Raw genomic sequence first — 27,704 nt, forward strand, 5'->3', positions numbered from 1 at the left:
GATGCTACTACTACTTCTGCAACTTATTATTACCTGTAATACAATTAGAAGTCACCGGTTCTATACTCACTTAAGATGCCTAAATCATGACCCAGTTCTAGATTTGGAGAAGCGGGATAGTTAAAATCAGAACAAACAAGGAAAACTGGTTTCATGAAAAAAGTTTAAAAATAAACTTTCTGAAACAATGCATGCATTCTCTCTCCTAAGGGGAGTAGTGTAGACAGGAAATGCTCTCCTTATTAAGTAACTGTCCTGTAACATCCTATGGCTAATTCAGCCATCCCATCCTAAATTTCCCTCCCCATGTGATTTCCCCACTAGCCTAACTTTTAAGGCCACACTAAACTCCACTATGTGATAAACCCTTACCCAGGAATGCCAACTCCCTTCTCCAGAACACTCTAACACTATGTAAATGTGAATGACCTAAAAGAAAAACACTAGCTACAAACAGGCTAACTGCAAATTTGACCCAAAAAGCCACAATGGCACCTTCTGACAAGCCACAGAAGAATAGCAAATTGCACTGTATTTTTCTTAGAAATGAAATATTAATAGCATATAAAAAAAAAAAGCTAAACCCAGTGCCCTCGAGTCGATTCCGACTCATATAGTGACCCTATACAAACATGTAATTCAGCTATAGTTGCTGAATTCAACTTTTCCCAAGAACCTCCAAGTTACACCTAGGAAGGTGGGACCCATTCCTGTTGTAATCCAAGAAGTTCTTTCTAGTCAACATATCTGAGTCCTGTAGGCCCCTTCTCCTGATCTCTATTCATCTAATGACCCTTTATCTCATGCCAGATGCTGTGTTAGGCTCTGGGAAAGAAAAAAAGACACTGTTCTGTCCCTCAAGAAGCTCACTCTGAAAACTCTTAACACTTACGCTTGGGAAAGACAAGAGGACAAGAGAGGGTGGCAACTTTGATAAGGACATGTACGTGTCACTTGCGTAATGTGATGGGCAAGAAAACAAGCGAACTTAGTGAAAAAACAAAACCAAAACAATCACAACTAGTTATCACAAAAAGAATGGCCTCATTCCAGCCATAAGCCAAATTAGTTTGACCAAATTTACCATGCATTAGTCCCTGGCCCATAATGGGTGCTTAATAAATATGTGTTGAATAAGTAAATGAAAGAGGAAATCCATCCATAAACCTATGAGATCTCTAAGTATGATGAGGCAACTGGGGCCAAGGCAATGTTTCCTGCCAAAACCAGCGTGGAACTACCAATTCTATTCATTTTTTGTATATGCTGACTGTTGGAAGACAATGGTTACGCAACCATTATCCACGGTGACTATACCTGAGCCCTGCCCTGGACCCACTGAATCTGAGTCACGAGATGATCATAACCAACAGAACTTATTCAAACCTAACAGACATGAAGCCGATTTGTATTTGTCTGTGTGTGTGTGCATGTGAAGATTCAGTTGTGACCAAAACCAGAGCTGACACTTGTGGTGTAGTGGTTAAGTGCTACGGCTGCTAACCAAAGGGTCAGCAGTTCAAATCCACCAGGCGTTACTTGGAAACTCTATGGGGCAGTTCTACTCTGTCTATAGGGTCGCTATGAATCGGAATCGACTCGAAGGCACTGGGTAGGTGACCTCACCCGTTCTCCCATCTCCCACTTACAGTGGGCTAGGGAACAGAAGATAGTAAGTAGTTAAGACAGGCTTCAAGTGCAACAAACCTGGCCTTGAATTCAGGTTGCACCAGTTACTGTGTGACCTTGGGCACAATCCTCAGCTTCAGTCTAATACCCATGTAAAAGGTGCTTAACAATATTATCTACATCAGAGTTCTCATAAGGATTAAATAAGATAATGCTGGAAAAGTCCTCAGTACAGTACCTGACACATTTCAAGCCTTTGTTTTTTTTAACATTCAACTTAGAGAGAAAAAAAGAAATCGTTACCAAATTGAACAGGGAACTTGATTCTTCAAGCTGAAACTTTGGTCTTATAAAGAAGTGGCCTCTCCTTGAAACCTGTTACCCTAATTCTCTTTCCAAGAAGTTCCTACTCTGCACTCTGAGTAACCATGTGCCAACCTCAGTTCACTTTCCTATCAAAAAAATCAAACAAGCTGGAAATTTTCCTTTAGTACAAAGGATATGCGTAGGGCCTCAAGATTAATTCTTTGACAACTTGAAGAAGAAATGGACATTTTCCGAAATTGCAGGTCTACCACTAAAATACAAGAGGTGAAATAATCAAACATGCTCAGGTCAGAAAGTTTCAAGATTTTTTGGCAAGGTAAGAAAAATAACTCCGGTTGCCCTATTAAAGAGAAATAAAATCTATTCAAGAAACATAGACTTTCAGTAAGAGATAACAAGCAGCTGAGCCACTATTTCAAGAAGCAGATTTGGGGATATGGGAAATAAGCATTCCCCTTGGATGAAAGAGCACTAATAAAGAAATCTTGGGTCTGCTATGGGAGAAAGCTAATATTGCTAGCAGAGAAAAAGGGAGAAGAAAGCTTGGAGAGGTTATTGGTCTTGTAAAAGTTTAGCTAAATGTGCAAATCTAATGAAAATGGTCAGGAAACCATTTAAACACTTTTAACCTTACACGCTTCCTTAGAACAGTTCTTATTCACTGTCGTCTTTCCCGAGAAGTTAAGCAATTCTTTTTGAGTCATAATTACAATGTACAACAATATGACTGAATAATTCCTGGGAACCATCTTGTGATTAAAACACTTATTCAGCAAATCTGTTATCTCTACACTTTGCAGGGAGCGGTTTAACAACCTCTTTTCTTAAAAGCAAAGTGGGGAAAACTTGCTAAACCATCCCCAAGTTTTCCTCTACTCTGCACAGGATCTCTTACCTACCTCTTAAGAATTCTTTCATAGTTCTTTATCAAGGAGCGCAGTCAACTTTACTGACCAAATTTTATACATCATTCGATCAGCAGAATGGCAATCTTCTGATTTTGTACCTTAGCTTACTCATTGAGATCATCCCATCTAGAATCCAGTAAACAGAACCCAATTTTTGAAGGCTCGCGTTGTTCATGTTACACACTGAACAATTGATAGTTATAAGGTGTTAAATTACTTCCCCATCGATGTAGAAAGTTGCTTATTGAGCAAATAGAATTTGAGGGACCAGTAACAACCTGCAGTAGATAAAGATTGCTGGGCTACATGGACAGAGACAGTGGAGAGAGTCCAGGTAAAGACAAGCATGGTAAGGTTGGCTCCTAAAAAGGAAGCCTACAAAGTTATGAAATATTCTACCCACTTTCAAACAGGGCAAAGGTTGTAAACTTGAGAACAATTGGTTTAGCTCCTACAGTGCTTTGTGAACTAGTTGCCAATATTCAAGAAGTGGGAGAGTTCACTGAAAACGAGACTACCAGCTTCTCAAAGAATCTGTACATCTGTTCATTAAATTATAATACAGCAGGGGCCTGAGTTCCTCCCCGGCAATTACTGGCTATCCCCTTGGTTTAGGCTTGCTCTTGAGTTTGCCATCCGGCCACCCTACCTGCCTGGCCCCTGCGGACTTCTATTAAAAAAAAAATTAGCGTTTCTCAAATTAAAAAACAAACAAACAAAAAAACACCCACTGCCGACCCTATAAGACAGAGTAGAACTGCCCCATGGTTTCCAAGGAGGGCCTGGTGGATTCAAACTGCTGACCTCTTGGTCAGCAGCCATACCACTTAACCAGTACGCCACCAGGCTTTCCAATTCTCGAACAGGGTTTTAAAAATCAACCCACAGCTAGTTAGCACACCTGTCTTAAAGGTCTCTCTTAATTTGGAAAGATGGTGGTTGTATATTTTAAGTATTAATCAAATGCAGTTAGGCAGACTTTCTTACTTACCATTCAAGATGACTTTATAAAAGTTTATGTAAATGTAAGACAAAGTGAAACCCGCCCTGGGTGATCAAAAGACAAAACAGTACAAGAGATGGTGGAATATGTCTTGGCAGCTCAAACCAGTGTAATATACTAAATAAGAATCAAACTAAAATTGGACTGAAAACTTCTCACTTTAGACAAGAGAGACAAGTATCGGGGTCAAAGTACAGGTTTTAGTCAAGTGGCCAGGTAAACAAGACTTTTAAAATATATATTATATATAGTATTGTATGTAACATATATCTATTGTGTATGTGTATAGCGACCCTATAGGACAGAGTAGAACTGCCCCATAGGGTTTTCAAGGAGTGCCTGGTAGATCTGAACTGCCAACCTTTTGGTTAGCAGCTTTGGGTCTTAACCACTACAGCACCAGGGTTTGTGTATGTGTATACACACATATATACACTTACTAAATAATGCAGAAAAATAATGCTTTAAGGAAAAAAAAGTGAAAAAAATAAAAATTTTATTTTTGTGAAGAGGGAGCTAAACAGTCACTAAATATTTATATCAACGTACCAGGTTAGTCAAATGCCTATTGAAAGTCATGTGACTTTTAAATTACCTCAGCGCTAGATCACTTTAGTAGCAAGTTTCCTAACTGCACAAGTCAATCACCAGAGAGTCACTAAGCGGACACTTAAACAGCACTCCGTTACAGTAAAACTCTGCTGTCGTGCATGGCAAATATGAGAAACGGAATCTCCTGGTTACATTATACTATAAAGTGCAGAGACCACAATCATCGGTTTATAATAGTAAAGTATCAACTGAAATTCGCGAGTCTACGAAATTAAAGATTCTGGCAAAAGCAGTATAGTGTGACCCTTTCCTAATTTGTTCTGCCACCCCCTTAAGCATTCTTCTACCTTCTGCAATTTCTGTGGAGAGTGACAGCGCATCATCATGCTACTACTTTATTCGTTCTACTGCTCCGAAGGACCAGTAGACACGGCCGTGACACAGCTTCCCCCCCGCCCCCATCCAAGGACGTCCTGAGCCCCGCAAGCCAAGTGTTCCTGGGAAGACCGCAGTAGCAGTCAATGTGGCCACCTGTCCCAGGCTATAGGCGGCAGGTCTGTGTGGATGCTCCCTTTGGCGGAGAACTTCTCCCATTATTAGGTGACCTGGATCCACCACCGAGGTGGCAGGTCCCGTTCCGGGGCCGCGGCCTTCTTCCCTTGCCCAGCGGCCGGGGCCAGGGGAGGAGCGGGATGAGGACCCGCACCCCGAGCCCCGCCGACTCCCGCCCCGGCTCAGTGCCTCCTTAGAAGTCACCCCGGGCTCACCAAAAACCGCGTGGAGCTGGTGCCCTGATCCACCGCCCCCACCAAAGGCCCCAAAACTGCTTCCTTCACGGCTGCCATGAAATCAGGTTCGGATAGACTGGCGGTCGCGGCCGGTTTCCCAGGTGACGGCGGCGGGCAGGGGGAGGGGTGGGCAGCAGGACAGCGCGAGGCGGTGCGCGACTGCTAAACGCTCCCACCGCTCGGAGCGGCCCCTTTACCCGCGCTGCGCCTTCTGGCCCCGCCTCTCCGGCCCAGGCTCCGCCCCCAAACGCGGTCCTCCCACCTCCGGAGGCGTGGCTGAGGGGGGTGCTGTTCGCCGGGACTGCCAATGGGCGAGAGCTGGAAGAGGCAGCTGTTCCAACAATGAGGGCGTTAGACGTCACGGGGGCGGGGCTTGGGCGGGGCGGAGGTGGTGGCCCGCGCGGAAGGGTCACGTGGGGGGCCTTCGACCCGGCTAAGGAGCCAGCCGGCTGCGGGGGCGGGGGTGTAGGCGGGGCGGGGTGCGGCCCATTGGCAGGGAGCGCAGCTGGCCGGCGGATCGCGCCCTGGGGCTGGCGCCCACGGCTGCATCCCAGAGCGCAGAACTGCTTGTTCTCTTCTCTGGGCTGTGCAGCGTTAGCATGAGTCTTTGTGTGATCATACCCGGCTCGACCTTCCCGCGCTTCCAATGCCTCACGCACCTCCCCGCACCTCGCCCCTGTTAATAATAATAACTCCTTTCACAGAGACTGACCCCTGGAGCGGAAGGTCTTTCGGTTTAACATTTAAGGGAAGCTCTCACAACCGGGCCTCCCAGATTTTTCAACTGACCATCCTGGAGAAAGCCTCAGGACCCACCGTGTCCTAATGCGGCCTTGCTCCTCGCTTGACCTCACTCTGGTCTCTCCTCCACCCGCCATTTCCTCTCCCTCCATTAACTGCTCTGGACCTCAAAGGGAGAGAGAAGGGACTCTTGTCATTTGACCTTGAACCTACCTTGCCAGGCTTCATTTGGGTCAGGGGTTTTCAAACTTTGGACCAAGACCCACAGCGACAAATAGTTTACAGAACAACTCGGGGCATGAATGTACGTGTATGTGTAAAACATAATTATGTCTATTATATATAAAAAACCAAAAACCAAACCCAGTGCCGTCGAGTCGATGCCGACTCTTAGCGACCCTATAGGACAGAGTAGAACTGCACCATAGAGTTTCCAAGAGCGCCTGGCGGATTGGAGCTGCCGACTGTTTATAACACTTAACCACTACACCACCAGGGTTTCCCTATTATATATAAAAACCCAGTGTCTGTATATTTCTATATTATATATAAAAAAAATTTTATATAGAAATATATTAATGTACACTGAAAAAATGTTTCCAAAATATTTACCTTTCCATTCTGTATTTTTTATTCTGTTGCATATCGTTTTAAAAATGCTGGTTGAAAATTATAAAATTGATTTTGTAAGTCACCACTCTACCAATTTGAGAAGCACTTTACTATTCCCACTCTCATTTCCTTCCATCCCTTTCTCTTGCTCTGTCTTTTTTTCGGTGTTCTGGAATATCATTTAAAATTTTTCCTCTTTTATCTCACCCTGCACCTCACTTGTCCATCTGTGTGTGTATAGTTTTGCCACACTTATTCTGAAAGTACATTTTCCTAAGTGCTGTCTGGAAATTATATTCTGGTGTTGCAGATGAGATGGTGGACTTGATAACTGTTAATTAACTTCCTTGGTTTAGCATAGGAGTGCAAATGGATCAGTATTTCTGAATTTCCTGGAAGAGGAAAATAGGCATATAGTAGGCAAATGTAAAGGAATGAAGCCATATTAGTACTAAAAATCGTGAAAAGTATTAATTGTATGAATGACGTAGGTAAAGATTTCCTTTTTTTCTAGAATGCAGTAAAAAGAAAGCCACATCGATCCACTAAAAAAAAAAATCCTTCACCGTGTTTGAACTTTCACACACTTTTGACGCTCAGATTCTAACAGGACAGCACAATATTTGTTTAGCAGTGTAGTGGGATCAGATATCAGACCTTTGAGAATAAGTAGGGTTAGATGTACATGAGAGATTCCTACGTTTATTGATCTTGTGTTTCCCACAGCAGTCTGTATTCCACATCCTCATTTTGTTCACCAAAACAAAACTGAAAAGCCAAAATACTATTTGAGCTCACAGTAATGATACACATTGGAGCTCCCTCTTAGGAAGCTTAAGAAGGTCAAGGGGGAGGGTCGTAAATGAAAGTGCTCAGCTACCTCAACTCGGCACCCCAAATATCTACTTCGAACTCTCATAGGTCCATTTTCTCTTATCCTTTTTAAATTACTCTTTTGCCTGCCCATTCCCACCCCTTCAAGCCCTAGCTGCAGTCTGAAAACTCATCTACAAAAATGTCAAAATCAACCACTAGATATTCTGATTCCCTTTTTCAGACTATCATTGGCAGACTTGGAGGTAACAATGAGATATCTGAAGCCCAGAGAGCATAAGTGACTTCTCTGAGGCCACCTAGCCTCCTGTGGCAGGACTAGAACCAGGATTTCCATCTCCTGACATCAAAACCTAGTGCCCTCTTACAGCAGCCTGAGGGAATGGAAGGTGATGGAAATCAGGAAGAGAAATAGAGAAGGAAGAAGGTAGTTATGATCTCTTGCTGTGTTCAAAAGAAAATAAATAAAGGTCCTTCCATGAAATAACCAGGATGCTGGTCCTCCTTGCTCTCCAGACACTGAAGGCAAACAGTGGGAAAAACATTGGTTTGGAAAGCCCAAGTCTGATCTTGGCCCTGCCGTTCAACACTTATCTTTGTGACCTTGAGTACCTTACTTCCTCCCATGGCTTCCTTGTGCCTATTTGTAAAATAGGGAAAATGTCACCAATGTGAATGGGTTAATGTGAGACTTAAATGACATAATGTCAGTTAAAGCACTCTGCAAGCACCATGGTTAATCACGAAGGACAAGATGCCATCTTGCTGGCGGGTCTCTTTCCACCAAAGAAACCCAGACAGGAAGACCAAGGTCCTTAATTCAAATGACTTAAGTAGTTTGAGTCTTCAAAAGCTCATTGTGATGATTTCTGACTGGTAGAGCAGGAAATCAATGTTAATCCCCCTTGGAGAATCTCTAGGTTTTTCACTCATTCCTCCTGTAGTTTTTCCTGTTCTTTGTTAATTTACATGGAATTTATGTAAGCAAAAGGCTTACATTTCTCTAGAGAATCTTTTTTTTTTTTTACCCTGCTAATGCTGCTTTTTTTTTTTTTAGTCTTTTCTTATTTGCCTAAAAAGAAGCACCATTTTTGCCCTAGTAGCTGAAAGGTTGGCAATTCGAACCTACCCAGAGGCTCATTGGGAGACAGACATGGTGATCTGCTTCCAAAAGGTCACAGCCTTGAAAATCCTGTAGAGCAGTTCTACTCTGCACACATGCAGTCACCGTGAGTTGGAAAGGACTCAGTAGCAACTAACAACAGTCTCTTTGGTAAGCTTGTTGTTAGCTGCCAGGGAGTTGGCCCACCCTTCCCTTAATCACCCTCTATTACTCTAATGTTACTTGAATAAGGATTGTTGTGAGTATGGAAAGCGTAACATGCAAAGTTAGTGCTTGCATATTTATAAAAAAATTTTTTTATAGATTACCATAAATAGCACATTCATTCCTTTTATTTTATGGGTTTGGGATGATTTAGGCAGATACATGAAGTGATCTGTCCAAGGTAACAGAGGGAGTTAAAGACAAATTAAGAATTTAAATACAATTTTTGAATTAAAAAAAAAAGAATTTAAATGCAGTTAATAAAAACAGAAAAATTGGAAGACCCCTCCAACTTCTTCACAACCTGGAAAATCCAACCGCATGCATTTTACTAATCTAAGTATAACTACCTAAGATTATAGTATCACTTTACGCAGTGTTGCAGTTGTAATAGGGTTAAACTATAACAGTGACTTGTTAAAACTCAGGTTTCTGGACCCCAGCCCCAGAGTTTCCGGTCTAGTGCTGTGAGGTCTGAAAATGTGCATTTCTAACAAGTTCCTTGGTGATGCTGATCCTGCTGGGCCCGGAAACCCCAGGGAGCAGTCCTACTTTGTATGCGAGGGATTGCCAGAAGCGGGAATCAACTCCTCCAGGGCAACTAACAACAGCCTGTGGCATAAGACTTGGATGATACTGGCTGTTCCGTAAGTGATTGTGTCAAATAAATGAATGAAGGTGGCAGACTGTTACATAGGTGGCTCCTAAGGAATCATGCCTTCTGGTATTAATACCCTTGGGTTGTGCCCTTCCACACTGACCCTGGGCTTGGGCCATGTGACTTGCAAGGCCAGTGAAACATGTAAGCATGATGCAAGCAGAGACTTGATAAGAGCTTATGCAGAATTGGGTCTTTTCCCCTTTGAACCCAGGTGCCATGCTATAAGAAAGCAGCTCTAACCTGACCTACTAGCAGATGAGAAGTCACTCCAGCTGACCATCACCAACCCTCCAGATATATGAATGAAATCATCTTGGATATTTCAGGCCCATCTTAGGTCTCAGCTGAACACAGCCATTGAATGAGTGACCCAGTTGAATGAGTGGCCTTAGCCAAATCCACATAGAGCAGAAAAACTACCAGCTTAGTGTTGCCTGATTAGGGTCTGTGCCCCGGAGCAGTTGAACCAATGAAACATATTCCAAGTCAGAAAGAGTGAGAAAGTTTATTAAGGAGATGCATATATCACCGGGGACCTTGCAGCAACACAGGCCGTCTCTATGGAGCCCCAAAGAGCAGTTTTACATTAGAGATCGTATAGAATCTTACAAGGGTTCCAAGTGTCTTTGTAGTGCCCTGCCAGACCAAGCTCAGTGCCGTCCAGTCGATTCCGACGCATAGCAACCCTATAGGACAGTAGAACTGCCCCTAGAGTTTCCAAGGAGCGCCTGGCGGATTTCAAACTGCCGACCCTTTGGTTAGCAGCCATAGCACTTAACCACTACACCACCTGGGTTTCCTTTTTTTTGTTAGGCTAAAGGCATACATATCTGATACCTGGGGTCCAAGTTTCCTGTGGGGGGTTGTATGCCACAGATAGTTCCGCCAGAACAAAAGGTTATTTGCATCAGTTTAAAACCAACAAAGTCATTAACATTTGGTCAAAACAAAGTCATTAACAGAGGTATGTGAAGGAGGGAGGCAGAGGAAGAACAACTTATAGATTTCATCATGGCCTTTTTCTTTTTTGTTAAGCTCTCAGTTGAAATAAGAAAAACATGCTGGGGGGTACTGGGGTCACATTAGCGCAGCTGGTCCACAGAATCATGAGAAATAGAAATGGTTGTTGTTTGAAGCCACCTACTTTTCCAAGCATTTATTTTATTTTTTTTTTAACAGGTAAGTGAGACAATTAGTAAATTTTGGTGTGGTCCCTATTCCTCACAGAATTTAATTCTTGGCCTTATTTACTTACAACCAAGGCACTTTTGGAAAGAATATATATATATATATATATATATATATATACACATCCAGGAAGTTTCTCATTATCTAAGCATGTTTGGAAAATCTGGAAGTAGTGCAAGTTGAGAGGTTTTTAATTTGTTCAAAACCCGTTCCTAATAAGGTCTGCGTAGGGATAATACCTGCAACTCTCTTGAGGTCTTGGTTAGAACCGGTAAAGGCAAGACGGTGCTGAAGGTGGGACCATTGCTCACTCCGACTGTTTTTATTTCCTTTCCTCAACCTCCCTTTGGCTTTCCAGTCTCATGTTTCTCTTATTTTCCTCATGCTTTCTCTTGTGTGTGTTTGTCTTATTTTTCCCTTTTTCTATGCCCACCCCCATGTCTATAATGGCTAATGAAAGAGAGATAAAGACGTATGTTCCTTTCAGAGCTTCCAACCAGTTCCTTCCCGTTGCGTGTCTTAAGTTCCCACGCCATGCTAATGCGCTGGTTAGGGACCAATTTTGAGAACAACTAGTAGAGCAGTGGTTCTCAAAATTTACTAAGCATAAGAATCACCTGGGGATCTATTGCAGCTCACAGTGCTTTTTCTATCTTGTAACTAACCCCCACACACCATTCCACCTTGTCTAAATGACCCAGTTGGCAATTCATCATGTTCTACCTTCTTTATTTGTCATGTGCAGGTCATGTGAAAATTATATAACTTTTTAGAAATAAAATTCAGCACAGGCCCCTGCTCATGTGGGTTTGGTTGATCTTGATTATTTAAAGAGTGGAAATCAGGGTCACAAAGTCAAAAGGCTCAGTAAGTGAACGTTGATGGTGGGAGGAAGAGGCAATAAAAGAAAGTCATGGGTAGGGGTTTATTCTGATAGTACCAGGCAAGCTAGTTAATAATGGAGAAAAGGAGGTGGTGGCCTGTCTGTGACTGTTAAGAAAGAGAGGAGGAGCTCTCTCCCTCTGAACACACTGGGGAGGAAATGGACATAGACCAGGCAGCAGCGTGAACTCTTTAAACTTCCTAATCTCTGAATTCAGGTTAAGCTCCTGTTTATTTTTCCAGCCTCATTTCCTACAGCTTTTCCACCTGTATTCTACCCACCGCCAACAAGAGGCTTTTCATTTCCCAAACATACCCGGCTCTTTCCTATTCTGTACCTTTTGTGTGCTGTTCGCTCCATCTAGGATGCTGTCTTTTCAGTTTCCGCCTATCAAATTATTCTCGTCCTTCAAGGTATATCTCCAATTCCACTTCTCCCGTGAAGGATTCCCTAAGCAAATATGATCCATTTCTACTTCAATCCCCACTGTTCATCTCATAGTCTGCCTTATATTGTCATTTTCTCTGTACTTGCTTTATCCATCCTTTCCCTCCTTTGTCCCTCTGTAATAGTTATCTACTGAGTACCTTACATTTTATCTGGCAACGCTATTAAGATGTATACTCTCAAAGTTCCTGCTCTCAAAAGATTCCAGTTGGTCCAGAGGGGGAGGCAGACACAGGTAAACGGGAATGACAGCATGTAGTAAACACTAATCAGAAGTAAGCCTCAATGCTATAGAAGCCTCTAAGAAGGGAATTCGAACTAGCCTTTTAGAGTCAGAATCCTGCGGGTAAAGAGTAGAAGCTATTTCAGGAGATCCAGCAACATGTGCAAAAGTCCGAGGGTTACTTACAAATTGCTGTAAGGAGCAATACATTGTACATTCATACTTCAATCTTGGTAAATTAATAACATAAGTGTATAAATTAGTTTTGCTATAGCATCTGGTAACCTTCAATTAGCCATCATTAATCCCAGTTTACAAATGAGGAAACCAAGGCTGAGGGTTTAAATGATTTATCTAGGGTCAACCAAATTCGAAGTGGCAGAGTAAGGATGAGAACATAGGCTTTCTGATGCCAAAGTTGTGCTCTTTCCACTACGTTCTGCCTCTCAGATCTGGCTTCTGGTAGGAGAGAACTAAGCAAAAGGTCAAAGGAAAGACTACTGGAGAAAAAAGTTAGGAGCTAGAGGATAAATGATTTGACCGTCAGTTTTTGCCCAAGGCTAACTCTGCTTATTGAAACATACAAAATCCAGTGTCTACTAGGTACACCAGAATGCCTTAATCCCTTTCCATGGACTCTCCTCTATTTGTAATGGTTGACATTGTCAATCGCATCAGGTAATAAAGGGGAATGACAGGGCAGGATGACTTCTAACCTACTTAAAGTAATATGTCCTTGTAATGATGGTAGCCAACAGGAATGTCATAATACAGCAAATCTAAAGAATTGCCTTGGAGTTGAACAAGTCACCTGACTGAAATTCTAATTTCAGCACCAGTGACACCCCAATCATGTGCTTTTTTTTTTTTTTAACCATTAGGATATCACCACAGTCTAACTCAAAACAAAATTAGCTTTACTTCATTTCCACTTAGAAAATACACATATGTCATATAAAACATTTAAAAGTAATAGGGGTTTTGTAAAATCTAACAAATAAGGCTGCCACAACTCCAAAAAATCTGGTTTTAATAGAGGCCAGTGGAAATCCTGGTGGCGTAGTGGCTAAGTGCTACGGCTGCTAATCAAAAGGTCAGCTGTACTAATCCACCAGGCGCTCCTTGAAAACTCTACGGGGCAGCTCTGCTCTGTCCTATGGGGTCGCTATGAGTTAGAATTGACTCCACGGCAATGGGTTTGGTTTTTATAGAGACCAGCACTGCCACCTTCAGCAAAAGGAGGAAATTGCAGTTATCTAGAAAGACTATTGTATCCTTAAATGTAAATTGCTCCTCTAATTAACAGCCTCAAAGGACGCAATGTTTGTGTTGCAAGAAACCTTGATGATCGCTGCTTAACCTCTACATTAAAAAAGAGATCAAGAGACATTCTCTCTTTTATATCTCAAAAGGGATTGGCTTAAGACACCATCTAATCTTGTGACTTTGCCAAGTAACATTTCTTTGGGATTTTTATATACGTTATGTCATTTTATCTTTGAAACCTTGCAAAGTAGACATGACAGGTAGTATTCCAACTTTAGAGATAAGAGAATTAAGACTCAATTAATTTAAGCCTGCTCATCATAAATAAAAGAGAGAGTAGTAAAATATAATAAATGACCAGAGAGTAGTAAAATATAATAAATGACCATGCCAGAATGTGACCGTTCATGAATTTTTATTGAGCTGAAGGAAGTAAAAATAAGGAATCATATTAACCAAGAAAACGCTTGGCATTTCAATGTTTTCTTATGCAATCTAATAAGGAGTTGGAAAGGGTTCTATATCGGGTCTTGAGACTTGTTTCCAGCAGTTATCGGCCAAGTGACCTTAGGTAACTTCTTACATGTCTTTGTCTCTAAAAACACATGTCTGAAGCTTGACCTGTCTCACAGGGGTGGGTGTAAGGCTCAAATGAGACAAGGAATGGGAAAGTGCTGTGTAAACAATAAAATGTTAAGTGATTATATAATCAAAACAAATTCTGGATGATGCATGTTTTAGAAACGTAAGGGATAATAAAAAACGTTACCTGTTGAGGTATTAATGTTAAAGAGGGACATCTGTAACTTTTAAAGGAGAGTTCAACAACTTTAACAGCAGGTATAATAGCCTTAAACACATGAAGAAATATACTACGATTCCCAGTGTTGTATGATTGTCTACCATTTTGTCATCCAATGTGATTTCCCTATGTATTGTAAATCCTATCGTTATGATGGAATAAGATGGAGGATGGATTAGGGGCAGTTATACTGATGAGGTCTACAAGGTTAGATAGTGTCTTAAGCCAATCCCTTTTGAGATATAAAAGAGAGAAGTAAGCAGAGAGACATGGGGACCTCATACCATCAAGAAAGCAGTGCCAGGAGCAGAGCACGTCCTTTGGACCTGAGGTTCCTGCGCTGAGATGCTCCCAGACCAAGGGAAGACTGATGATAAGGATCTTCCTCCAGAGCCAACAGAGAGAGAAATCCTTCCCCTGGAGCTGGTGCCCAGAATTTGGACATGTAGCCTACTAGACTGTGAGAGAATAAATTTCTCTTTGTTAAAGCCATCCACTTGTGGTATTTCTGTTATAGCAGCACTAGATGAATAAGACAGACGGTATAATAAAGAAGATACTTCACAAGTTAATTTACAGATTTAATACATTACCAGTTAAAATTTTAATAGAGTATTTAACAGAGCTTGAGTTTTTTTATGAATGTCATAGATTGAATTATGTCCCCCCCAAAAATGTGAGTATTAGTTTGGCTGGGCCATGATTTCCAGCATTGTGTGGTTGTCCTCCATTTTGTGATTATAATTTTATGTTAAAAAGATTAGGGTGGGATTGTAACACCACTCTTATTCAGGTTACCTCCCTGATCCAATGTAAAGGGAGTTTCCCTGGAGTGTGGCCTGCACCCCCTTTTATCTCTCAAGAGATAAAAAAAGAAAGGGAAGCAAGCAGAGAGTTGGGGGCCTCATACCACCAAGAAAGCAGCACCAAGAGTAGAGCGTGTCTTTTGGACCCAGGGTCCCCATGCCTAAAAAGCTCCTTGACCAGAGGAAGATTGAGGACAAAGACCTTCCTCCAGAGTTGACAGAGAGAAAAAGCCTTCCCCTGGAGGTGACGCCCTAAATTTGGACTTTTAGCCTACTTTACTGTGAGAGAATAAATTTCTCTTTGCTAAAGGCATCCACTGGTGGTATTTCTGTTATAGCAGCACTTAAAAACTAAGACAATGGAAAAATGTGACATCAAACAATGTCTTTATAAAAAAAGATAATGGTATAGAATTTACTCTGTGGAACTTTTAATCAGTGGTCACAAGTTTCTGGTACTATATTAAGTAGAGAAAATAGAACAATGAAGTAGGATAGATACAAAAAGTAGGCTAAAACATTTTCAGAGGTCAACAATCAGGTGACAAAGTAATAAAAAAGAATCACTAATAAAGAAAATGTATACAATATGGAGAAAAATAAATTTACAGCAATATTGTTTATTGCATCCAAAACATGTTTCAAATTAGTTAAGGTGTTAAATATTAAAAAGCCATCTGCAAACAAAGCTAGAAGAAAATGAAATCATGGACCTTAAATAATCGTGGAAGAGAGATAATTTCTTGATAATTAAAGTAATAAAAATATCTGTGGTAAAATGGATATAATAAAACAAAATGTTTTTGTTTGCACAATGCATAATAAAATGCATTCAGTTGAGCAAGAAGATATTCGTAATTGATATGTAGGACAGAAATTTTAATTTTAACCACCAAAAACATAAGCAAGAGATACTAGCTTCTAAAGGCAATAACCATCATGATCAAAGAATATGAATGTACAGTTATACAAGAAGAAATATACGTAGTAAGCAAACATCATTAAAAAAATTAAGATGCCAGGAGAATTTTCAATTAAGTGAATTAGAGCAACTATGAGGTGTCATCTTAAGTATATTTAATTTGTAAAAATAAACCAATTTGAATAGGTCACTGTTGATAGGTTTGTGGGAAAAAAAAAGATATTCTTAAACAATACATTGCTGATGGAATTTGGGCAATCTTTCCGAAGGAACCCCTCCAAAAGAAAAAAAACAAAAACGGTCTACGAAGGTATTTATGCTTGCACATCATATTTCAGTCAAAATTGGAAAATATCCCAAATGCCGCTGTGCAGAAATTGCTAGGCAAACTGTATGTTTGGGCAATGGATTCATATTTCCCTTAGAAATGACAAATGAAACCAAACCAAAAAAACCAAACCCGTTGCGGTCCAGCCGATTCCGACTCATAGTGACCCTACTACAGGACAGAGTAGAACTGCCCCATAGAGTTTCCAAGGAGAGCCTGGTGGATTCCAACTGCCAGCCTCTTGGTTAGCAGCCGTAGCACTTAACCACTACACCACCGGAGTTTCCGACAAATGATAGGACCACGTAAATATGTGAGAATAAATACGTAAAATAATGGTAAGTAAAACAAGCAATGTATTTACTTTGATACCAGCCTTATAAAAATTTTTATAGCATAAGCAATATAGGATTGGAAGGGACCCTGGCTAAATAAGAAATGATTTTTAAAAGAAGTTTTCCCCCCTTTTTTAAATATTTTAGTCTGATTTTATAACGTAACTAAAATGTTAAAACATAAAAATATCAAAATGCATAAATATATTCATAATAATTGATCTTTAAAAATGAACAATTTAGTCAGAGCTAACCAAAATTCTCCTCTGTGGCTATGCATTATCATTATCTTTTAAATGTTTTCACATCCGCACATTGGGGTTTACCTATGTATAATTGTGATACCCTTTGATCTTTTTTCTTTTATCACGTAAGCTTGTAGACTTGGAGCTAGATATATTCTTTTTTTATAGTAGTACAAATATATATAACAAAACATTTGCTATTTCACCATTTTTTACCTGTACAATTCAGTGACATTACATTCATCATGTTGTGCGATCAACCCCACTATTCGTATCCAAATTTTTCTATCACCCTTAATAGAAACTCAGTGTCCCTAGGCAATGACTCCTCCTTTTCCCCTCCCTCCTGCCCCTGATAATCACTAATAAATTTTTGTCTCTGTACATAGGTAAGGAATCCTGGGGATGCAGTGGTTAAGTGCTCGGCTGCTATCGGAAAGGTAAGCGGTTCAAACCCACCAGCTGCTCCACGGGAGAAAAGCGTGGCAGTCTACTTTGGTAAAGATTACAGCCTTGGAAACCCTACGGGGCAGTTCTACTCTGTCGTGTAGGGTCGCTGTGAGTCAGACTCCACCGCTAAGGGTTTGGCTTTGTTTGGTTTATACATAGACATAGTCTTAGAGAGTATCTAGTGCAACCTTCTCATTTTGAATGAGGAAATTGAGGCACAGGGAGATTAAGCGATTGCTCAAATGAAATCTTAGATCATGTACCAGTATTACTTATTTTCTCATAAACAGATATGTCATCCCTCAAAATGCATATGTGATCCATCAATCAGAGTAACTCAATTTCAAAAGTATTACCTTAACCTTTCTCATAACTAAACAAATGCAAATCAAAACAACAAAGTGCTATGCATCATCTATAAAATTAGCAAGAAATTAAAAAAAATACATTATGATATGTAGTGATGGCGAGAGTATGGCGGAACAGGCATTCCCATATTCTGTTGGAGGGAGTGTCAATTGACACAACCATTTCTGGAGGGCAATTTGGCAATAGCTACTATTTTTTATTAAGTGTACTTTCCGTCCAGAATTTACCCTAGAGCTATACTTGCAAAGGAGCCCTGGTAGGCACAGTCCTTAAGCATTTGGCTGCTAACCAAAAGGTCAGGCAGTTTGAATCCTCCAGCACTCCTTGGAAACTCTATGGGGCAGTTCTACTCTGTCCTACAGGGTCACTGTGAGTAGGAATCGACTCCACGACAGTGGGTTGGTTTTTTTTTTTTTGGTTTTGTAATTACACTGGATCTACCCAGATAATCCAGGATAATCTCCCTATTTTAAGGTTCGCTGATTAACCATCTTAATTCCAACTGCTGCTTTAATTGTCCTTTGCATATAACGTTACGTATTCACAGGTTCCGATGATTAGGATGTGAACATCTTTGGTGGACTGTTATTCCGTCTATCCCAGGACGTGTCGACAGTGGCCACTTCTGGGACTATACAGGGAGGCTTCTAACATAAACCAGAGGGACTAGAATGCTAGCAGTTTATCTGGAGAGGCGGAATATGGCTTTATAATCTCTCATCCTGAGAGTACCGAAATCTAGTGTGGCCTGAAGGAAAACCTGCTATGCTAGTTTGGTACCAGAGTTGAACCTGGGAAGCAATAGGACTCCCAATTGCTTAAGTCCTTTATCCTCCCCTTCCCCACTCCCTTTCTTTACTTTGAGATGTATTTGCTATCCTGCTCCTGCATCAGTTTTTTGCCTTTTTGTCAAGCCCTTCATGCACCAATACAATCACAACCGTTGTATGAAAATATGCTGCCACAGTACTCTGTCCCTGGCTCACCTCCTCATAAGGTTTACCACCCACCACAGCCCCTGTTGTAACGTTCTGCTCATCACTCTTCATTGACAAAAGGTATGGGTTAGCAACACTTATTTGAGGTGTATCTCTCTCTCTCTCTCTCACACACAAACAATTTACTTTGGAGGTCTAGAGGGGAATACAATTTGGCTTGAAATAGACACCATATGCAAAATTCAGGAGTTAAGGTTAATTTGAGGCTAATAAGAGAAATTACTTCTATAATTGAACAAAATCATACTGTTCAGGAATATCAATTCTTTTCTAAGGTCCCAAAAGCACATTTTCATGAAAAATTACAGCATTTTCTCCCTAAGTGTTATCTTCCCTCCTGATGTCACTGGCATTAATAGTATCCAACCCAGAATTTGAAAACCTAACCAGGAAAAAAAAAAGTCATCTGAAATGCAGCCAGTATAAATCAAAATGTGGGAGATTAATCACGAACAAAATGCTGATTTGTTGTATCTCAGAGGGATGGGCAAAGCTTCAGGCCTGAGGTTGCTGTCCAAATAGGAGAATTCCTCATTGTTGACAAAGGACAAGGTTTAGAGTATCCTGCTGGGGAGCACACTTCCTATATTTGATCCACCTGGCATTAGGTAAAGGTGTGGACCCACGGAAGTTCTCAGCAAATATTGACTTGTCGCTTAACATGGGTTTCTTATCTTAACCTGGCTTAAAGCTTGAAAACATTAGAAACCAGGTGATAGCCCACACAATGGTTGGTTCCCAAGAAAACAGTGAGAGTGGGGGTGAGGAGGGGGATGGGGTGGGATTAAACCAAAACCAAATCTATTGCTGTTGAGTCAATTCTGACTCCTAGTGACCCTACAGGACAGAGTAGAACTGCCCCACAGGGTTTCCAAGGAGCACCTGGTAGATTCGAACTGCTGACCTTTTGATTAGCAGCCATAGCACTTAACCCAGGGAAACCCTGGGGTGGGATAAGGAGTGAAAATTATGCTTGACTTTGGGCATGTGTATACAGGGAAAGGCAGCTGAGAGACAAAATTATTGCATCATTTTCAAGGTGATATAAAGAGCTTCTTTTATCTGCATGGGGCTCCTTATGTAATGTGGGTGTGGGTGTTGGGTTAGAGGGATGACTATGAATAGGGAACATATTTGTGCCTTTCTCCATGCAGATCCGTAAGAACCCTATACATTCTTGTCACCTTTGCTTCTCTCCTCCTCTAGCTCTATCCAAGAAGAAAAACAGGAAGCAACAAAGCCCACTTCAAACCATACTTACTAAAAAGCCAAGTGTCCTTTCATACTTAGCATATATTATCTGAATATGTTGCTGATGATGATGACATGCCATGAAAAGGTTATGTAATCTGGTTGTGAAATACACAACAAAGAAAGGCACTATCTTCACTGGCAGTTGTCTTTAAGCTACACATCATCTTTTTTTTTTTTTTCCTTCACTCAGAGAGTAGTAAATATGAAATTGTCCATCAACAAGGGCACATCAACTGAAAGACAGAAGAGTTTTTATTCTGTTAAAATCCAAAGAAGGTCAACTCCAGTGACTTTTGTAAAGCCATGTTTCCTGAGTTAACGGGAAAAAAAAAATTATTTAGAATTAGAAATGTAATGGAGCTATGCTTTATTTGGAAACCCTGGTGGGTAGTGGTTAAGAGCTACAGTTGTTAACCAAAAAAAGTCCGCAGTTCAAATCCACCAGGAGCTCCTAGGAAACCCTATGAGGCAGTTCTACTCTGTCCTATAAGCTTACTATGAGTTGGAATTGGCTCCACAGCAATGGGTTTAGATGTTTGGTTTGGTTTCGGTGCTTTTTTTTCTCTTCTCCAAATAATGTTTATGTCATGACATCTTTCCTGTCTGTGTGTCCTTATTGTTGAAGATTTTAAATTCGTGGTACATTTATCCCGACTACAGATCAAAACTAGTTAAATGTCTTTCAGTTAGGAAGAATGTGTTGAGAAATTGCAAATCATTGCTCTGTTTACATTTCTATTATAAGCATTAATTATTTGTTTTAAGCAAAGGATTACTACTGTCAGTTATCTGGTAATGGAAGTCATTTAGCAAAGCCACTTCAAAGTTATGAGGATATGAAAATTCTGTCTTTCTCATCTAGTATTTTATAGCAGGAATTGAAGTTCAGCCAATGCTCTAACTTGCTGACACTGCTGACTTAAGTTAATAAAGAACCAGGTTTTTTGTATATTTTGCTTCTGTTGGGTAATGTTTAATGAATTTGTTAAATGTTCTTTGAAATTAAAAGGTAGCTATGGAAGACCAGTGAAGCATCCTGGACGAAGCACTTCATGCTTAGCTATTATCCATCTGTCAGTCGTGGTCTGTGTGGTGCTGTGATGCTAAACAGGTTTCAGCGGAGCTTCCAGTCTAAGATGGACTAGGAAGAAAGGCCTCACCATTTACCTCTAAAGATCAGCCAGTGAAAAACAGTCAGATCCTCAGTTGATCATGGGGGTGGTGTAGGACTGGGGCAACATTTTGTTCTGTTGTGCATGGGATTGCCGTGAGTTGGAGGCTGACTCAAAGGCAGCTAACCACAACATGGAAGACCAAGGTGTTTGTGTGTGTGTGTGTGTGTGTGTGTGTGTGTGTGTGTGTGTGTGTATGGGGCAATCACATGGGTTAGAAAATCTGAAAACTTAGTTTTAAGGCCATAGCTTATTAATTGAATGACATTGGGCAAATAAACTTTTTGATCTGAATTATCTGATATTACACTTAAGTTGAAGGAAACCAAAAACCAAAATCAAATCTGTTCCCTTCGAGTTGATTCTTACTCATAGCAACCCTATAGGATACAGTAGAACTGCCCCATGAGGTTTCCAAGAAACAGCTGGTATATTTAAACTGCTGACCATTTGGTCAGCTGCTGAGCTCTTAACTACTGCACCACCAGGGCTTCGAATTGAGGGGAAAAAAAAAAACCCATTGCCGTCGAGTCGATTCAGACTCACAGCAACCCTATAGGACAGAGTAGAACTGCCCCATAGAGTTTCCAAGGAGCGCCTGTTGGATCCAAACTGCCAACTTTTTGGTTAGCAGCTGTAGCACTTAACCACTACACCAATTGAAGGAAAGTAGCTATAAAACCCTACCATGGAATGATTAGCATGCTAGTTTTGAGCAAGGAGTCTGGAGTGAGAATGCCTAGGTCCAGTGGCCTACTGCACTGTGACCTGGTGCAAGTTATTTAACCTCTCTGTGCATCGCTTCCCCACCTATTAAATGTGGACGAAAACAGCACCTACTTCATAGAGCTGTTATGACATTTAAATGAGCTAGTTATGTGTAGGACATGTATGCTAAGAGTGGTATTAATACTGAAATTGGCTAAGGATCAGTCCATTTGCAGAATATTTTTGCCGTATACCATGCTTGACTTTTTTTTTATTATCAAGAAAAAACGAAAACATTTTTAAAAGCCCTTAATGTGGCATAGTTTTCACTCAACTACTAACCTAAAGGTTGGCAGTTTGAACCCACTCAGTGGTGTCACGGAAGAAAGGCCTGGCAATCTATGTCAGTAAAGATCACAGCCAAGGAAATCTTATGGAGTACAATTCTACTCCGTAATCTGCTCTGTAGCACATGGGGTCACCGAGTTGGAATCAACTTGATGGCATTGAGTTTGGTTTTCTTTTCTTTGGTTTTATAGATGACAAATGATCCTATATACACCCAGACAGCTTACTGTTTACAATAATTAATGTGACTTTACTACTACACTGCCTTCGTCAATATAATTTACTACCCCAGGAGTCTCTTGTCTCAGAAGACAAAAGTTACAATTAATTTCATTGTTCATTCCAGGAACTTTCTGAAAGACACAGCAAGTATTCGATAGAAAAGGATCAAATGATGGATTACACCCTTAGACTGTGAGTTCTTTTCCTTAAAATCCTCCTCTTGCTGTGTGCACCAGTGCTAACCTATTGTCATGATCCTTACTAAATCTCTTGGGTATCCCGACTTTCCCCCCTTCACCAAAGATTCTGTCAGGAAGTGCTCTCTCTTTCACTGCGGTAAGAATAAACTCAGCTTTATCTTATCAACAAGTTGCCTGGGTGGTATTTATAGGGAGCCAGTATTCCACATGGATTAGTGCCACGAGCTCTGGAATTGGAGTTCGAAGGTATGAGAATAAGTCACAGTTTTGTCACTTAGGCAGGTCACTAATTTTCAGATGCCTCCTCTGTAAAATGTAGTGCATATATTTACTTTATATGTGTCTATATAAAATGTACACAGACACATTAAGTATACAAAAGTGCCTAGGATAAGTGTGTAGTAAAGAACAATGAACAAACGTTTCTTATGTTACCCATTCTTTTCTTTTTAGTTCCACTCTGGGGAGGGCCAAGTAAGGAAATCAATATACAGTTAGTCCGTTTAAGCTATCATCTTCTGGCCGATGCCCCTTTGGCTCCTAGTAACCTGCCCTGTACGTGTAGCCAATGCTGGCTGAAGGCCCAGGAGAATGGGGATACTGCACTTCCTGCCCCAGACAGCATAGTTTCCCAAAGGGAATGCATAGTGGACTCAGAGCGAAGATTAAACTGCTCTTAACTGCAGAGAACTGGTAGCTGATTCAAAACCTTATGGATGGAGAGCTGAGGAAGTGCAGCACTCAGCTCCTATGTATACACAAGAATCTGTGGGTATGTGGGAAGTGTCCTATGTGGCTATTTCCTGGGTCTTCAAATGGCAACCCACTTAAAGGTCACCTTGCTCACTGACTCCTCTCTCCCCCATCTTTCTCATTTCCAGTGTGGGTTATATATTCATTGACCCTCAGGTCCAAATTCACCCTTTTTGGGCATTGTAGAGGGTGGATTTTTTTCTAGCAAGTTGCACATGGTGGATTTCCAGCAAGTTCTGCCAGCGTGGCACCACAACAACTTCTCTATCATCCAGTGAGTCACAGCCTGACTTCCCAGTAATGTCTGGAACTCAGCCCTGGGGGGAGGTGAGTCTTCCTTGGCAACTCTATCTTGTCCCTAAGAGTGGTGGCTGCTTCTATATCTGCTATTCTGTATTCTGTGAAGTTCTTTTTACTGTTTACCAATCCCTCATCATTCCAACCATTGTTATAATTTCTTATATTAAACTTTCTCTGTTCAAATTACTATGTGGTTTTTCTTCCTGATTGGACTCAGGCAGATATACTTCCCAAGCCATCTCTCTCCCGTTTTCCCCTCCTCTCTTTGACTTAGTGGGTAGAGAGGGAGATGAGGCCTTGCCCCAAGTATTTGTCAAATTTCCCGGTAGAAACAATTCTCAGTCTCTCTCAATCTCTTCTGGAGCTTTGCAGATTTTGTAGTTCCAGATATCCCTTAATATCAATGTCTTTTTCTCCTGCTTCCAGTTACCCCTGCTCAGAGCCTGGTGATTTCTATGGTGGGAAGGAGGATGATAGGGAAGGGGTAAATGAAGAGTGAGAAGACTTTGGTTGATGTCTTCGAGAATTTAAAATTATCCATATCCTGTCTTCACAAAAATTAATTTCCTTCCCAAATCCTGTTTACAAGAGGCAAAAGACAAAGCTCTATAAAAGAAATCCATTTTTCCCTCGAGCACATATTTGACATTATTTATTAAAACCCTAGCTTTATTACCTTAAAAGACCATTGGCCTTCTCAGCCCTAATTTATGTTACTAACATGCCATAGTACTTGGAAATGTCCAATCACAACGTTTACAATCTGCTTCCACGTGGAACTATGTCCTGTGTGTGTGTGTGTGTGTGCACACACGCGTGTGTGTGTGATAGAGGAGGAAGATAATTAGAGAATTTAACTGATTTTTTTTTCAGTCGTCAACCTTAAGAAATAAAACAGGCTAGTAACAAAATATATTTAGAAAAACTTTTTGAAATTGAGAATGATCAGCATTTATTTTTAAGATCGCTTCCCTTATCTGTACTAACTTTTCAGTCGATGTTATTTTCACACTCCTTTAACCCAGGAAGCAGCTGCTCTTTGACTATGCCCCTCATTCTATTCATTACTTCTGATGCTCTGGCACTGAAGCCAAAGCACCAAATATAACAGTGACCATCTGTCTTTTAAAAAGCAACAAGCTTACCTACTACAGAAGTAAATGCTTGCATTATTTTTTTTAAGTTTTTTTAAAATAATTTTTATTGTGCTTTAAGTGAAAGTTTACAAATCAAGTCAGTCTCTCACATATAAACTTATATACACCTTACTACATACTCCCATTTACTCTCCCCCTAATGAGTCAGCCCGCTCCCTCCTTCCAGTCTCTCCTTTCGTGACCATTTTGCCAGTTTCTAACCCTCTCTACCCTCGCATCTCCCCTCCAGACAGGAGATGACAACACAGTCTCAAGTGTCCACCTGATACAAGTAGCTCACTCCTCATCAGCATCTCTCTCCAACCCATCGTCCACTCCAATCCATGTCTGATGAGTTGTCTTCGGGAACGGTTCCTGTCCTGGGCCAACAGAAGGTTTGGGGACCATGACCGCTGGGCTTCTTCTTGTCTCAGTCAGACCGTTAAGCCTGGTCTTTTTATGAGAATTTGAAGTCTGCATCCCACTGGTCTTCTGCTCCCTCAGGGGTTCTCTGTTGTGCTCCCTGTCAGGGTAGCCATCGGTTGTGGCCGGGCACCATCTAGTTCTTCTGGTCTCACGATGATGTAAGTCTCTAGTTCATGTGGCCTTTTCTGTCTGTTGGGCTCATAGTCATCGTGTGACCTTGGTGTTCTTCATTCTCCTTTGATCCAGGGGAGTTGAGACAAATTGATGCATCTTAGATGGCTGCTTGTTAGCATTTAAGACCCCAGAAACCACACTTCAAAGTGGGATGCAGAATGATTTCTTAATAGAATTTATGTTACTTGCATTATTTTTAACAGCTTTATTAAAGTATGGAAACCCTGGTGGCGTAGGGGTTAAGTGCTACGGCTGCTATCCAAAGGGTTGGCAGTTCAGATCTGCCAGGCGCTCCTCGAAAACTCTACAGGGTGGTTCTACTCTGTCCTATAGGGTCGCTATGAGTCAGAATTGACTCAACGGCACTGGGTTTGGTTTGGTTTTGGTTTATTAAAGTATAACTGATGTACAGTGAAATTTACATATTTAAAGTATTATACTTTGATAGGCTTTGACATACATACACACCTCTGGAATCATTACTGCAATCAAGACAATGAACATTTCACTCCCTAAAACTTCCTTGGTGCCCATTGTAATTCTTCTCTCCTGTATCCTCCATCCCTGGCCCTAGGCAACCACTGAGTTGTCTTCTGTCATTAGTGATTAGCTTTTATATTCTAGAATTTTGTTCTAGAATATAAAAGCTAATTTCCAAAGTGGTTGTACCATTTTACATTCCCACCAGCAGTGTATAAGCTTTCCAATCTCTCCACAGCCTCTCCAACATTTATTATTTTGTGTTTTTTAGATTAATGCCAGCCTTGTTGGAGTGAGATGGAATCTCATTGTAGTTTTGATTTGCATTTCTCTAATGGCTAATGATCATGAGCATTTCCTCACCTGTTAGCTACTTGAATGTCTTCTTTAGTGAAGTGTCTGTTTATGTCTTTTGCCCATTTTTTAATTGGGTTATTTGTCTTTTTGTAGTTGAGTTTTAGCAGTATCATGTAGATTTGAGAGATCAGGCGCTGATCGGAAATGTCATAGCTAAAAACTTTTTCCCAGTCTGTAGGTGGTCTTTTTACTGTTTTGGTGAAGTCTTTGGAAGAGCATAAAACAGGTGTTTGATTTTTAGGAGCTCCCAGTTATCTAGTTTTTCTTCTGCATTCTTGATAATGTTTTGTATACTGTTTATGCCATGTATTAGGGCTCCTGACACTGTCCCTATTTTTTCTTCCATGATCTTTATCATTTTAGGTTTTATATTTATCTTTGATCCATTTTGAGCTCGTTTTTGTGCATGGAGTGAGGTATGGGTCTTGTTATGTTTAACTATTTTATAAACTGTAAAATTGTTTTCCAAATTGGTTGTACCATCTTACATATACACTGGAAATATATGAGAGTTCTAGTTGCTCCATATCTTTGTGAAAGCTTTGCATGGTCACTCTTTAACTTTAGACATTCTAATGGATATGTGGAAGATCTCATTATGATTTAAATTTGCATTTCCCTGAACTAATGATGTTAAACATCTATTTATATGCTTATTTGACATCCATATATCTCCTTTTGGTGAATCATCTATCCAAATTTTTACCCATTTTTAAATTGAATTATCTGTTTTCTTATTATTAAGATTTAAGAGTTCTTTACATATTTTGGATACTAGTTCTTTATCAGATATGTGATTTGCAAATATTTTCTCCCAATCTGTTGGTTGTCTTTTCATTCTCTTAACAGTATTTTTGAAGAGCAGAATCTCTTAATCTGGTTGAAATCCAATTTATCTTTTTTTTTTCTTTTTCTTTTATGTATCATGCTTTTGGTGTCGTATCTAAGAAATTACTGGGTAACGCAATGTCACAGAGAATTTCTCTGTGTTTCTTTTTCCCCTGAGGAGTTTTGTGGTTTTAGGTTTTACATTTAGGTCTATGGTCCATTTTTATATACGATGTGGGGTATGAGTTGAAGTTTGCTTTTTTTTCATATGGATATCCAACTGTTACAACACAATTTGTTAAATAGACTAGGCTTTCTTTACTGAATTGCCATTGTACTTTTGTCAAAAATCAATTGATCAATGTGAAATATGTTGAATTGGCAAATGTTGCGTTCTTTATATTTTTACAACAATTAAAAAAGCAATTAAAAAAATCTAACATTTTACATAATAGAAGTTTTTCTTATCTTGAAGGAAAATCAATTGACCATATGGATGTGGGCCTATATATTTGCTATTCTGATCCATTGCTGTATTCGTCTTTATACTAGTATCAACTGTAAGTTTATAATAAGTCCTGAAGTCAAGTAGTATAAGTCCATTAACTTTTTTCCTACTTTTCAAATTGTTTTGGGTATTCCAGATCCTTTGTATTTCCATATAATTTTAGAATCAGGTTGTCAATTTTTATAAATAATCAT

The 27,704-nt window shown here is 40.4% G+C and overlaps 1 protein-coding gene across 4 annotated transcripts in view; it reads right to left on the bottom strand.

Annotated features, from left to right (window-relative positions):
• GK (glycerol kinase) overlaps window positions 1-5,423 on the bottom strand; it is a 64,074-nt gene extending 58,651 nt beyond the window's left edge. For all 4 annotated transcript variants that reach the window (XM_049872158.1, XM_049872155.1, XM_049872156.1 and 1 more), the window contains exon 1: window positions 5,187-5,423. In XM_049872158.1, the coding sequence (XP_049728115.1) occupies window positions 5,187-5,264 (78 nt within the window). In that variant the 5' untranslated portion in view covers window positions 5,265-5,423. The remainder of the gene's footprint in view (window positions 1-5,186) is intronic.
• Window positions 5,424-27,704: the final 22,281 nt, after the last annotated feature.

The sequence above is a fragment of the Elephas maximus genome, chromosome X (assembly GCF_024166365.1).
Source record: "Elephas maximus indicus isolate mEleMax1 chromosome X, mEleMax1 primary haplotype, whole genome shotgun sequence".
Classification (NCBI taxonomy): Eukaryota; Metazoa; Chordata; class Mammalia; order Proboscidea; family Elephantidae; genus Elephas; species Elephas maximus.